Below are 13,906 nucleotides of genomic sequence, written 5' to 3'. Positions count from 1 at the left end.
TTACAATTTATATTCTTTAAAGTAGGTTAATGGATTTTAAAAAGAGGTGAGCAAAATAGATCTCCATCTCTCTTTTAGTTGATTTGGTTAATATATTAAAGCTACTAGGAAATCTAAATTGAAGATTTCATCCTTTGTTTCTTTTCATATTCTTTTCTTTTCCCTTATGTCTCTCGGATCCGAGTCTCGGATTTTGATCCGATATGGATTTTCTTTCCTTATTTTTCTTATTTATTTATTTTTTTTTTCGGTGGCTCGCACGCGTCCCAAGTCGGCTAACCATGTGATTCGCACGGACCTAGAAACCCTACAATACCAGTGTGACGCACGCGTATTTAATCCGCTACCAAAAGCAGAGATGGCAGTAGTAGTCGCCTTTCCTCCTGCTTCTGCTTCTGCTCGCTTCGACTCCCTCCGCCGCCGCCGCCCCATTACAACGACGCCCTTCTCCGGTTAGTTCTCACCTCATCCGCTCTCTCTCTCTCTCTCTCTCTCTCTCTCTCTCTCTCTCTCTCTCTCTCTCTCTCTCTCTATCTATCTATCTTCGCCAGTACCACGCCGCTAATGAAGTTTAGGGTTCGACGCTTGGAGAATTCGTCTCTTCTTTTCATTTTTGTTTGGGGTAAATGCTTGATGCCTTTGATGCGATTTTGGTGCAAGATTCTTCCACTTCTTTAAATTTATCAATTGTTCTGTCAGCTTGGTGTTTTTGGTTCTTGGAATCCAGCGAATTATTGGTTCTTTGTTCCTTTCCTAGATGCATTTCCGTTCGCATTGATTGTGATTTTTGTGTTTTAGTGCAAGATTCTTTATTCCTTTTTGTAATTTCTGAAATTTGTTGTTCGGCCTGGTCTTCTCGGTTCTTGGATTCCGGCAAATTGATTGGTTTTTTATTCCTTTTCTTGGTTCTTGTTTTTTTTTTTTTGGATGCTTTGATGATTTTCGGTGTTCTTGGATTGTTATGGTGTGGGGATTGTGAAACTAGGCAGGTTATTTTGGAGCAGCCTGTAGGAGACTTGTTTCGACGAGGACGAGGGTGCACGCCGCAGCCATGAGTGACGGGACATCCGTGTCCACGACTGCCCTTCCGGAAGTGCCCACAACAAGAACTGTGAGTGAATGATTTGCGCCATCCAGTTGTTAGCGTTTAGATAAATTTCTTCCGGTCCTTAGGTGAAAGAAAGATGGCTTCATTTGATTCTGGATTTCGCCATGAATATGTTTATCTTTCTTTGTGGTGATGTATTTCTCTAGCTGGAATCTAAGCGTTGATTGTGCAGAACTGTTGTTTGTTGCAGACGTGTTTGTTTGATGAAAATGCACTGCCTGATTAGCATAAACTCACTGCAAACAACTTGAAAATTTTTAATTTGGTGAAATATGAGTCATGGATCTGTAGGATAGGTTACTATGAGTTTTTCTTGGAAAGTACTATGTGGCTCTTACTCGAGTTTGGAGACATAGTGTATCAACCAATGTAGTAGATGAACTTGAATATTGGAATTCAATATAGCTGATGCTGGTTTTGGTTGTTGGTTAGCTTTGCATGTTTGCCTCAAATGATCACCTTTCTGTTCTAGATATTTACTTGCTTTCCTTGCGACACCATGGTTCACATCACATCACATACTTCTATATGTTCATGGCACAAAATAAAACGGTCAAGGGCTTGAATTATGTGCATGCATATTTATTTTTTAACTTGGACCAAGTAAACGGCACATGTAGATTGCATTTTTTTTAATTATTTGTCTTTCTTTTTGTGTTTGCCTTTTTAGAGATCGTAGAAACAAATGTGAAATCATTGCATGGTCAGTTTGATCTTTTCTGACCACAAGGTATGCATTTTCATGTTCTGAAGGTTGTTTGACATTTATGACTAGGCCAACAAATGTGAAATCATTGCATGGTCAGTTTGATCTTTTCTGACCACAAGGTATGCACTTTCATGTTCTGAAGGTTGTTTGACATTTATGACTAGGCCAAGTTGGGATGATCTGCTTATGGTATATGAGGACATTCTGCTAAATAAGAATAAATATATTTTCTATAAGAAAGTGGATTCTATAGATTGTTTGGTGGAACTAAATTTGAATATATCTGACTCAGGATAGAGATCGGATTGGAAGTGTCAAACAACAACTGTCAAGATTATTGAAAGAATCCCTTCAAGCTCTATTTCCATATGAAATTGAGCCCCTGGTTGCAGCTTGTCAAGCAAAATTTGGTGACTATCAATGGTATTGTTCTTATTGTATGTTTTAGTAATTAGATACTCTACATTTCATTATCTCTTTATTCCTATTGTTCTGTATATGACAAAGTGTTTATAGGATTGGTTGTCCTTTGAGCCATTAGCTATTATAATAAGAGTTCATTTGTTTTCTTGTCATCTTTTTGCTTTTATATCGCTTTGTGATTGTGATTGTTATCTGTCAACTCTTTGCTTTGGTTTTGCTTTTGTCATTGAAGTTAACTATAACACTTCTATTGCAGTAATAATGCGATGGGCCTCTGGTCACAATTGAAGGGAAAACCGACAGAGTTCAAAAATCCCAATTCCATTGGCCAGGTATTTTAACTTGTATTTTCTGACAGCATCATCTCATGTATAATAAAGTTTAATATGCTAGTTTCAATTAACAGAAAGCCAATTCAGATGGCTGCCATAATGTTGCTTTTACTTACCATACTTTTTCCTGTGGTTACTATGGCAGTATGATTAACTATGATTTTCTTTTTCAGGCGATTGCCAAAAATCTTCCTCGGTCTGAAGTTATTGAATCTACCTCTGTTGCAGGACCTGGATTTGTCAATATAACTTTGTCAAACAAATGGATATCTAAGGTTAAAGAAACATCCAATGGTTTTGTATTTTTGACTCCATATCTTTCTGCTGCCATATTAGGCATAGTTTTTATTTGTGCAGCATATTCATAACATGTTGGTAAATGGTATTGAAGAATGGGCGCCAATACTTTCAGTTACTAGGGCAGTGGTGGACTTTTCATCACCCAATATTGCAAAAGAAATGCATGTTGGTCACTTAAGGTCCACCATAATCGGTGATACTCTTTCTCGCATGCTGGAGTTCTCAAATGTTGAAGTCCTTAGACGGAACCATGTTGGTGACTGGGGTACACAGGTGAACATTTTAAACTTATTATCTACTTGTATGGTTATCTAGATTTATTGGAATTTCTTCTTTTAAGTATGATATCTGATTTCTCCATCTTTTACATATGCTAGAACCAAGGAATCAAATTCTGGTTCTGCCACTTGGTAAAAACTGGTTTTTCCCAGTCCAGCCAAGGAGACTACTGGCACTGATTGATATTATATTTTGTTTTCTCTTTTTCCTACTAGCGGACAATGTAAGACAGTAAACTGCCTAGTAACTGCTGTCGTACTGGTTTGATTTGTTACTGGGACCAGCATCAGATTATGATTTAAATAGTTGACTAGAGCTTCTAAGTTCGAGTTCCTCTTAGAAAACCTTATGCACCATCTCTGCCTTCTCATGTTCTATGCTAAACTAGGTGTCTCGATCAAATGGGTCTTTTTTCCTTTGTTGAGATTCGTAATGTAACTCCACAGTATCCAATATTTGCAAACTAAATGCTACCTTTTGCTAAGTTTACTATTGTAAACTAACATCTTATTTTGAAAGTATACAAGTTCATCGTATGCAAAAACAAGTTGCTTTTGGGCTTCCAACGAGGGAGTTGTGATGTTTTAAAGTGCCTATTTATGAAGCACTGGAACACATTCTGATATTGAAAATCTTGAGAAAGTAAGATGCAAAAATATGAAAACTGCAATTTAAAAATTATTTTGTTATATATTATGAGAATTTTATATATGAATGCTGTAGCCAAATATATCTGAAATATGATGGTAAATCATATACATTTTGCAACCAGTTTTCGTATAAACCGGTGCAATAAATGAATCTGAACCCATAGCGGTGGATGGATGAGATGTTATCATGTGAGAACTAGTTGTTATCATAATTGATCAGTAATCTGATCTTTATGAGGAAGCAACTGGTCACTGATGTATTCAAAAGTACAGTTGGAGGGGCTTTACTCCTGAAGTCCTGCATTGATGGATCATGCAGTCACTTATCATGCATCTCCCTTTCTCTCTCTCATCTTCACTATGAATGTCACCTTCATCATCTCATCTGCACCAAAGATGCATTGCTCAATGTCCTTCAAAGACACTTTCAAAAAAGACTCTCTCTCCCTCTCTCTATCGATCTTTCTCTCTTCTTCCCATGGCACGGAATTTCCCTTTGAAGTTCTGCAACAGTGAGGATTCTGGTCTCTAATAAGCTTCTCCTCTGGCTGTAGGAATGGTTGGAAGATAGCTGGGACTGCTACCTCTCCTCTTCTTCCCATCATGTGTGGCTGTCTGATGTAGACATGTCAGGTGTATCTGTGTGTATCTGTCACATGGACCCGATACCTGAAATTCCATCTGCATGCCTCCTAGGCACCTTTATTCTGTGAACAGTTGAGGAACCACACTACACATGTGCCACAACTTTGTCCATATGTCATTATATTTGTGCATTTGGTGACATCAATGCAGTTCATTTTTAATTTTTTTAAATATAATGAAGTAGAAATAAGAAAAACATATTCAAGAAGTAAATTGATAAATATATGCTAGTCCAAATCAAGAACTTATGACATGAGTATACTCATTAATATGTTATTTTGGTTATAAGTAAATACTCTAGTTCTTTATGTCTGATTATGTTAACATAACATAGAAAATAGAAATAGTAACAATGAGGTGGAAACATAGACCGCATATGTGATCGCATATCTTGCTTTTGCGAATTTCATATGCCATCTACAATTACATTTTGCATGTATACGAGAATCACATAGATGTATGCAGCCAGATATATGGTTTGCTGCTTCAAATGGACATGAAGGCCTCATAGGCCTTATTTAATACTTATTTATATAATCACATATGCATATACATGTATTTAGATTGTTACAGAACATTATTTTACATGACATATTTGGTGAATGCATGATAATTCTCTTAGATTTTTTTTTTAAAGTGCTTGGTTGCTTAATTGCATCTTTGTGTAATAGTAATTTCATCAATGTTTGTCATTTTGAACATGAATATAGTGTAGAATGTAAATAGTGCACTGTGGGTTGTCCTACAAATCTTTTAATTAAGGATTTCTGTGTTGGTGCACAGACAGTGGACTGGTGTATGTCTGTGTAAACCTTGTGTGGGTACGAATCCTGCATCGTGCCTAGGCGTGTATGGCATGACAAGGATGCGTTACCTTTGTGCTGTCAGGGATGGCATGTTTTTGGCACATTGCTTGAATATTGCTTATGTGATTTGATTTTCCTACTAATTTTCTTTTTATTTTATATTTGATTGTGATTATTTGACTGAAATTGTTTATGTTCTACAGTTTGGCATGTTAATCGAACATTTGTTTGATCAATTCCCTGATTGGGAGGATGCTGGGGATCAAGCTATTGGAGATCTTCAGGTTGGCTAGAATTTAATTAAATGCTAAATCATTTCTTATGTACTTAATATAATAAATAAACTTTTGATTTATCTGTATGGTCTCATGCTTTTAAAGTTAAGGTGCACCATGCTTAAAAAACTTATTAATTTCCAAATGCACACATATGGAATATAACTTAATTCTTTTGGTTGAAATTTGAAAATAACACAGTTTATCTACATGTAGGCATGCCTTACGGATTAAACATAAATATCATGAGTGGGCTGGATTTTGTAAGTACCTCATAACTAGCATAATGCTAGGCTGTGTATATGATAACTTGTTTTTGGTCCAAATGGGAAAAAATATTTTTTTTTGATAGATTATTTTTGGTTCAACTGCAAGTTTTTCTGACGAACCTACCTTGTTCAAGTTTATTCTTGTGTAGATTGCATTTGACACACTTTGCCAAGTTTAAGTCATTATAGGATGTTTAAGTCATAATAGGATGTCTTTTAAGTTGAATCATCTGTCTATTTGGTCGTCATAGCAAACAAAGAATATGCCTTTTGTTCCGGAAATAAAAGAAAATACATTTTAATGTTTACACATGAAATCATCTGTTTATTGCTGTCTACAAGCATTGACTAATAAGTGCATTTCAACTTGCATTACGCTATGCAAAATAAGCAAAAGATCAAACTTTGACCATTTCAGTCAGAATCATCTGAGTGATTTTCTTATTTGTTGCAATCTAACTTCATTTTGTGGCACTTACAGGCATTCTATAAGGCATCAAAGCTTAGGTTTGATCAGGAACCAGCTTTCATGGCAAGGGCACAACAAGCAGTTGTTAGGCTGCAGGTGAGTATTACACATTTTTTACCTGCGGGGATGAATATTCATACAACAGTATGCCTTTTTGTTGATTTATGTGGATGAATATGTATGTCATTATGTTTAGTCTACTAACGAATGGGTTGCTGGAGATGCATTCTTTACAGTTTTTTTCAGGTGTGCATTTCCTTCTGTTGTAATCTTTCGATTGTTAATTTATTGTACTGTAGAGTGGGGAAGACAAATATAGGCATGCTTGGAAAAAGATATGTGAAATCAGTAGGAAGGAGTTTGACCTGGTTTATCAGCGCCTTCAGGTCCAGTTAGAGGAGAAGGTATAATAACTTTATCACGGCCATAAATTTTTTTTGCTTCGATTAGAGTTATGAATTTTCTTTTACGCAGACATCTATTGTAATAATTTTACTAAACATGGCTTGATTTGGCATAGTTGCATGTAGTAATAACTTCATGGTTAATGGCAGCACAAAATTATGAAAATGATGTCTAATTATTATTATTATTTTTTCAATAAATCCATGGCAAGATATGTACTGAGCTGGTCTGATACGGTGCTTGTATATGCTGCAGCACGCAAAACTATGCCTTAGCTCCATTAAGCTTGAGATTGTTGTTGCCAATCTCACTTCTATCTTATATCTGGGGAGAATTGGATTTCCCAACTTACTGGTTAGGCAGAATTTCTGCTTGAAACTATTCAATTTGAATGAAACTAAATGATTTTGAATGATCTATTGCATGTGCAAGAATGCTTTGGCTTATCCTTAGGCTGGTCAATCTGGAGAACTTCTCTATAACTTCAATCATTGTTTTCTTCACTACACCTATAAGTCTGAATTTATATGATTGCATTTACTTTTTTGATGTTTAATTTCAGAAAAGTTACTTATGACTGAGACTTCTTTCTCTTATGTTATATTGGTCTTGTTTCATTTGTTGTCACCAAAGGTTCTACTGTTGTCTACTATTTTCTCTAAGATGTTTTTTTTTTATTTTATCTAAAGTATCATACTTGTAAAATAAGCTAACATCAGAAAATTCTGTTTCTTTCTATGAAGGGCGAGAGCTTTTATAACCCTTACATTCCAGATGTGTTGGAGGAGTTCAATAAGGAAGGACTGATCAAGGAAAGTGATGGTGCTCGTGTGGTGGAGATAAAAGGATATAACATTCCTTTAATTGTTATCAAGAGAGATGGTGGATACAACTATGCCTCCACTGATCTGGCTGCTCTTTGGTTAGTATGCAATATTTTGTTTATCTTGTCTGACAAAATGCTCTTGAGATTTGAGAATGTTCCAAAATGCTTCTAGATCTTTAATGTTAACTTTGACTGAGTTAGCTTCTCTCTCTCTCTCTCTCTCTCTCTCTCTCTCTCTCTATATATATATATATATATATATATATATATATATATATATATATATATATATATATATATATCGTATCGATGTTTCGAGGTTGGCTTGGTATGGTATGGTATGGTACCGTGTATCGCTTGGTACACCAGGGCGTACCGAGTGGTTTTAAATATTTTTTCCTCGTACTGTAGTAATGTAGCAGTGCTATAGTGTAGCACTGTAGCACGTTCCATCCGGTAGCGGGTGGTCCTCTTACCGGAATGTCGTTGGAGGGGTACATACTGCCCGTACCTGGCGGTATAAAAGGCGTTAAGCGCCAAGGTCCAAAAACGCCCGAGGCGCTAGGCACTCGCCCGAGCAAAGTGCGGCGCTAAAATATAAAAATATATAATATAATTATTTAAATTTTAAATAAAAATATATTATTAAATTAATCTAATAAATACAAATACTATTACTAGTATACAGTATACTGTATACTATATTGTTAACAGTATACTATCGAAAGAGGAGAAAAGTGTAAGGGAAGAGTCGAAACTTCGAGGGTGTTGACTGAGAAGAGTGGGAGCGGCAGCTGCGAGCGACGATAGTGGCAGCGGCAACAGCGAGAGCGGCAAGCGGCGACAGTGGCACCAGCAACAGCGAGCAGCAGTGTAAGGGAAGAGTCGAAAGTTCGAGGGTGTTGACTGAGAAGAGTGGGAGCGGCAGCTGCGAGCGACGATAGTGGCAGCGGCAGCAGCGAGAGCGGCAAGCGGCGACAGTGGCACCAGCAACAGCGAGCAGCGGGAGCGGAAGCGGCGAGCGGAGATAGTGGCGACAGTAGTAGCAAGCAGTGGGAGCGGGAGCGGAAGCGGCGAGAGAAGACAGTGGCAACGGTAGCAGCGGCAGCAGGAATGGCAACAGTGGGAGCGGGAGTGGTAGCAGTGGCAGCGAGAGTGACGACGACAGCAGCGGCAGCGGCGGTAGTAGCGTGAACAGCGAGCAAGGTTAGGGTTGGGGAAGTCACGCTGATATCAATGCTTTAGTTGGTTCGATTGAACCAACTAAAGCATCGGAGATCGAACCAGACCTCAAACGCTAGTTTGGTCACCTAGTTTAACCCAGGCGCTCGCCCGAAGCTCCTGGTGCCTAGAAATGAAATGCATGTTAAGATGATTGCCCCTTCAACCTTTAGTTGATCTTATCAGTACATTCTCATATGTCATGGTGAGAATTCGTCTAATTCTGACTCTCCTGCTAGGAACTTATGATGAGTTCTATGAAAGTTAGATTGTAATTGTGTCCAAGGTGTTTTCACTTCAGGACATGGACTAATTTCTATACTTTTTTGTTGTGAATTACTGAATTTGGTACTCCACTTTTTTCTTTTTTTTTTAGCATCCATCAGTTGGAATTCATACATATTTGCTGTTCCCAGTTTTTTATTTTGGGAAAAGCTGATTAACTGATTTGTTTCATGGAATTCTGCTTTTCCAACCCCTGAAATTCCTTGTATACTTGTTGGATATTGGCTTTTAGATTTTAACCGTTGGATCTCTTCTTTTTTTTTATGAATGGGTTTGTTGGTCCTGAAATGTTTTATGGCATTGTTACACATTGATTATGTTGGACTCTTGTTACACATTGAATTTCTTTGTGATTTATTTCTTTTTCAACGAGTGCCAACTTTTTTGGCTAGCCTTTTTTTTTCTTGAAGCACTTAAGCTTGTACCCTTTTTTTTAATGATTTTCGTGACAACACATGGGTCCCGGAATATATGCTGGTTGTTACGTCTGCAACCAGGAACATAGAGGAGAGTAAGTGGTGTCTGTCCCTTCTATTGTCTTTCTCAATGAGCAGATGATACCTGGGATTATTGAAATTGGGTACCATTAAATTTTGAAACATCACATTTTTTTCTTTTATTGAAATTGATAATCATGAAGGTTTGCTATTGTAAAGAAATAAAAAACCATCAAAAAATTTTTTATGTAATGCTTATTTGTGTACCATTGTAACTTCTTAAGGACTGTCAGAGATTTTTTTTATAGTTGCTTTTTACTATAACCTGAAGTTGCAGTATAATCTATTTTCTGTCTCATACATATTTTTTATTCTTTTAAAGGGTAAATTCTTTCTTTTGGTGTAGAATTACACTAATAGGTCATTTTGTAACTGCTTGTCGGGGCATTACTGTTTTTTGTTGATGATGATGTTGTGTTGTTCAATTTTGTAAATGCTTATCATTGATTATTTACTTGTCTCATAAACCATAAACTTTGAAGGTACCGGTTAAATGTGGAGAAGGCAGAGTGGATTATATATGTAACTGATGTTGGTCAGCAGCAGCATTTCGATATGTTTTTCACTGTATGTATTCTGTGTGATAGATCTTAGCGTACACCAATTCTGTTGATAATTTACTTGTTGGGATTTGTTTTGTGGGTCAACTCTGTGAATAATTTGTTGGCTTTCTGTGCTGCAGATAATCTGATATCCAATTGATTATTACTAAATATATGATTTTCCATAATAGGTGCCACATTATTTTATTTCAGGCTGCTAGAACAGTTCGTTGGCTTCCAGATCCTGCTAAAAATATATATCCAAAAACAAGTCATGTGGGATTTGGTCTAGTTCTTGGATCAGATGGAAAGCGCTTTCGAACACGTAGCTCTGAAGTTGTTCGACTGGTAGAGTTACTTGATGAAGCTAAAAGTCGCAGTAAAGCTGAACTGAAGAAGCGTCTTGAGGATAATGGTATGCTAATGCTCTGGTTGTTCCTTTTGGCCTATTTATTCTACATTTGTGAACATTTAATATTCTCATTTTGTCTGAGCATCCTATCATCGGTTATTTTTGTCAAAAAATTTCAGTTCTCTAATTCAATCAATCTATTGGGATACTGTTGACATAGGTAAAATTAAAGACTGGAAAGATGATGAGCTTGATAGCACTGCTGAGGCAATTGGATATGGTGCTGTCAAGTAAGTATTTAGAACTTTGAGTTGGTACTTTAGCTCCATAATATCAAAAGGAAAATGATATTGGTAATGCTGTCGCCCTACGATCTCTGATTCTCTTTCTTAGTCTCATCACTGAACCTTAGTTTAATTTGAAATGAGTACTTCCTGTACATGCTAACTGTTATTATGTGCACCCTTGAAAACATAGTATTATCATTAAATGTGATACATCATGGATATTTTCCTTTATTAGGTGAAATAGATTAACTTTTCATACTTTTCTTAGAGAACAATTCATTTAAAATGCTGAGGTGTTTGTTTTTTTTAAACACATGTATAAGATTTCTAATCCTGTTTGAATCATTGATGTATTATACTATGCTATTAACTGTCTATTTCATTTTTTTGAACAGATATGCAGATCTGAAGAACAATCGTCTGACTAATTACACATTTAGTTTTGATCAGATGCTAAATGACAAGGTCTGTTGATATTTTTGATACCTATGGTTATTTTGGAAATACATCCAAGTGATGCCTTATGGTCGACTAGGTTTAGTTAGGGTTTTATTTGAGTATAGGCTGGGAGGTTTAAAGTGTTTTTTTCCTGTTATTTTTGCGGACATTTTTGTGTTATTTGTTTACTGTATTAAAAGTGTAAGCTTTAGTTTATTCAAAACTTATCAATTTAGGGGTGTGTCTTTGTAGATTTGGATATAGTTTCTACCAAGTTCCTTTCCTCTTTAGTTTTCTAAATCTATCAGTTAGCATTCCAAGATATAATATTCATCTAAGAAGGATGCATCTGGTCAGTAATGGGCCAGTAATAAACTATGTATTACCTTAGCCCCCTATTTATGGAATTTGGTTGGATTATAATTAGAAGAAGGAACATTTGCTCCTTTATCATTATACATGATGTCATTTGTATATTGTGGCTGTAATAAATAACAGCACATACAAGTAATGTTTAATTCTCTTCTAATAGAAAATATACCCAAGTCCTTAACTTACTGAGTGGATCCGAACCATGTTCCACTCTTTTTGAAGCAAATTTTACTTATATCTTGTATTTTCTATTATTGTTTGAGCAGGGAAATACCGCTGTTTATCTATTGTATGCACATGCTCGGATATGTTCCATTATCAAGAAATCGGGTAAAGAGATAGAAGAGTTAAAGAATGTAAGTCAATTACTTTTGAAGGGAGAAACAAATTGGGGTTGCAAGTGCTTCCGTTGTTCACTTTTCTTGTTCACTCAGAATATCTTTCTCACATAAATCTTCTTTTGTGCAGTTGGAAGCCATTGTGCTGGGTCATCCTGATGAGCGTGCCTTGGGACTTCATCTTATTCAATTTGCAGAGGTATGAAAGAGTCTGTTTGTATATCAAATAATTATCTTGTTACTTGGCTGGGAGTTTTGGTTTTTCATATTTTGTTTCAGTTGTTGCATCAAATAAATGTGCATAGAGTGTTTTCTTCATTATATTGTGGTGACATTAGATCTTAAATACTATTCTACAAATTTATTGGAACCTTTAAAGCTAGTGAAATGACAAAGTTGTGTACTTTTATGCAAGGATTAAAATCTTGGACAAGTATAGAGACCTTTAAATGTATGGACTGTGCAGCCCCAGTCTATATAGTGTATGGACTGGGGTGAGAAATGGGAAGAAAGGAACCCAAGCTCAGTTACCAAGGGGTGGACTGACCGTCTGTTACAGCTCTCTGTGGTTAGCTCACTGTCCGAAAAATCCAGTCCAGTAAATGTATCATCTAGTAAGGTCAGTATCGGACCAAATTGGACAAAAATTGCCTGGTTCATGTTCCAGATGGCCATCAGATTGATAAATACTAGTCTGTACAGACCGATACAACCTGTTTCTTACTCATTGGTTTATTGCACCGAATTGGACAAAAATTGCCTGGTTCATGTTCCTGATGACCATCAGATTGATAAATACTGGTCTGTAAAGACCGTTACAGCCTGTTTTTCACTCATTGGTTTTACCATAGTACCTGTGGTATAGTGATCGAACCACAATGCTATGTCATAAATGTGAAAAAAAGTGCCAAACACTTGACAATTAATTTGAGGGCTTGCTAATTAAAACTTTCTTTATTGTCTGGTACTGCACCAAAGTGGGCAAAACTTGGTTGACCGTTAGATCAGTACATATTGGTTGGTTTATCATTATGACATATGATGGCAACAATACAGTATCGGTATATGATAAATGGAGAAAGAAGTGCCAAACACTCAACCGTTAATGTTGCCACTTCAATATACTCTTGTTGCTACTAATGTATGAATATATCCTCATTCACCACATGCCTCTTGCTTGTAAAATTTCATGAGAACAGTTATATTGGTTTGCGTTGTTTGGTTTTGATATTGATCGATATACATCATACATTTTGTTTGTTTTGATCTCTGATAAATGCAAATGTCATTCAATGAATTTCAGATAGTCGAGGAGGCTTGTTCCAATCTGCTTCCAAATGTTTTGTGCGAGTACCTATACAATTTGTCTGAGATGTTCACGAGGTTCTACACCAGCTGTCAGGTTTGTTTCCTGTTGTATGCTAGCCTGCATCCATTTTTTCTTTGTGAATCTCTGCAATCCCTCTGCATAGCTCTACTAAGTTGAATGGTAATCTATACTGAAAATGCAGTTGTATAGTTGAACTTTTAGGCAAACCAAGATCTCGCTTGTATATTATATGAAATTTTGAATGAATGTGTATTTTGTTTCACTCGATCATACTTCTGAACACAATAAGTTGGTTTGCTTGCCTTCCCTAAAGAATATTGAATCTAGCTTCACTAGTATAGAAGCACAGTAACATAACAACCATTCTTAAGAAGTTATTTGAACTGTATGTACTTTGGTGCGTGGCAGGTGAATGGGTCCCCGGAAGAAGCAAGCAGGTTGTTGTTATGCGAGGCAACCGCAGTCGTCATGAGGAAGTGTTTCCATCTTCTCGGAATCACCCCTGTTTACAGGATATGAAAGACTGTCAGTTTCGAGTATCAGTTGTAGTCGTTGGCTGAGGTCTCAAAAATGAATCCATTTGTCATTTTATTACCAAGTGAAATGAATTCAGTACTAATGGTAAATGCATTAATGATGTACTGTTTTATTTATAGGAGAAACCAAAGCATCGTCATACTGTTACCTTGCTTGATACTTGTATTGCAATTATCTTGGCAAATCATGTCGGTCATCTCAATTGTGGGGC

At 36.5% G+C, this 13,906-nt stretch overlaps 1 protein-coding gene across 4 annotated transcripts; it reads left to right on the top strand.

Moving 5' to 3' along the window:
- The first annotated feature begins 330 nt into the window (after positions 1-330).
- LOC135640711 (arginine--tRNA ligase, chloroplastic/mitochondrial-like) lies at positions 331-13,852 on the top strand. 4 transcript variants are annotated; one of them, XM_065155410.1, is made up of 19 exons: positions 331-452; positions 990-1,111; positions 2,110-2,240; positions 2,497-2,572; positions 2,746-2,847; positions 2,930-3,145; positions 5,456-5,536; positions 6,278-6,361; positions 6,565-6,669; positions 7,414-7,592; positions 9,982-10,066; positions 10,255-10,456; positions 10,614-10,683; positions 11,076-11,145; positions 11,757-11,846; positions 11,959-12,027; positions 13,132-13,230; positions 13,567-13,719; positions 13,815-13,852. In XM_065155410.1, the coding sequence occupies exons 1-18, from the start codon at positions 359-361 to the stop codon at positions 13,675-13,677; spliced, it is 1,986 nt and encodes a 661-aa protein (XP_065011482.1). In that variant the 5' UTR covers positions 331-358; the 3' UTR covers positions 13,678-13,719; positions 13,815-13,852. The 4 variants fall into 4 exon arrangements, with proteins under 4 accessions (XP_065011482.1, XP_065011481.1, XP_065011483.1 ...); XM_065155409.1 differs by having other exon boundaries at positions 13,567-13,852; XM_065155411.1 differs by having other exon boundaries at positions 341-452; positions 986-1,111; positions 13,567-13,852.
- Positions 13,853-13,906: the final 54 nt, after the last annotated feature.

Source organism: Musa acuminata, chromosome BXJ3-6 (assembly GCF_036884655.1).
Source record: "Musa acuminata AAA Group cultivar baxijiao chromosome BXJ3-6, Cavendish_Baxijiao_AAA, whole genome shotgun sequence".
Classification (NCBI taxonomy): Eukaryota; Viridiplantae; Streptophyta; class Magnoliopsida; order Zingiberales; family Musaceae; genus Musa; species Musa acuminata.
This window is presented reverse-complemented; position numbering and strand designations above follow the sequence as displayed.

Excerpts from the sequence above, each read along its gene's own strand:
- LOC135640711 (XM_065155410.1), top strand. The coding sequence starts at position 359 with ATGGCAGTAGTAGTCGCCTTTCCTCCTGCTTCTGCTTCTGCTCGCTTC. Across the intron at positions 5,537-6,277 it reads AAGCTATTGGAGATCTTCAG|GCATTCTATAAGGCATCAAA; the intron begins GTTGGCTAGAAT and ends TGGCACTTACAG. Across the intron at positions 6,362-6,564 it reads AAGCAGTTGTTAGGCTGCAG|AGTGGGGAAGACAAATATAG; the intron begins GTGAGTATTACA and ends ATTGTACTGTAG.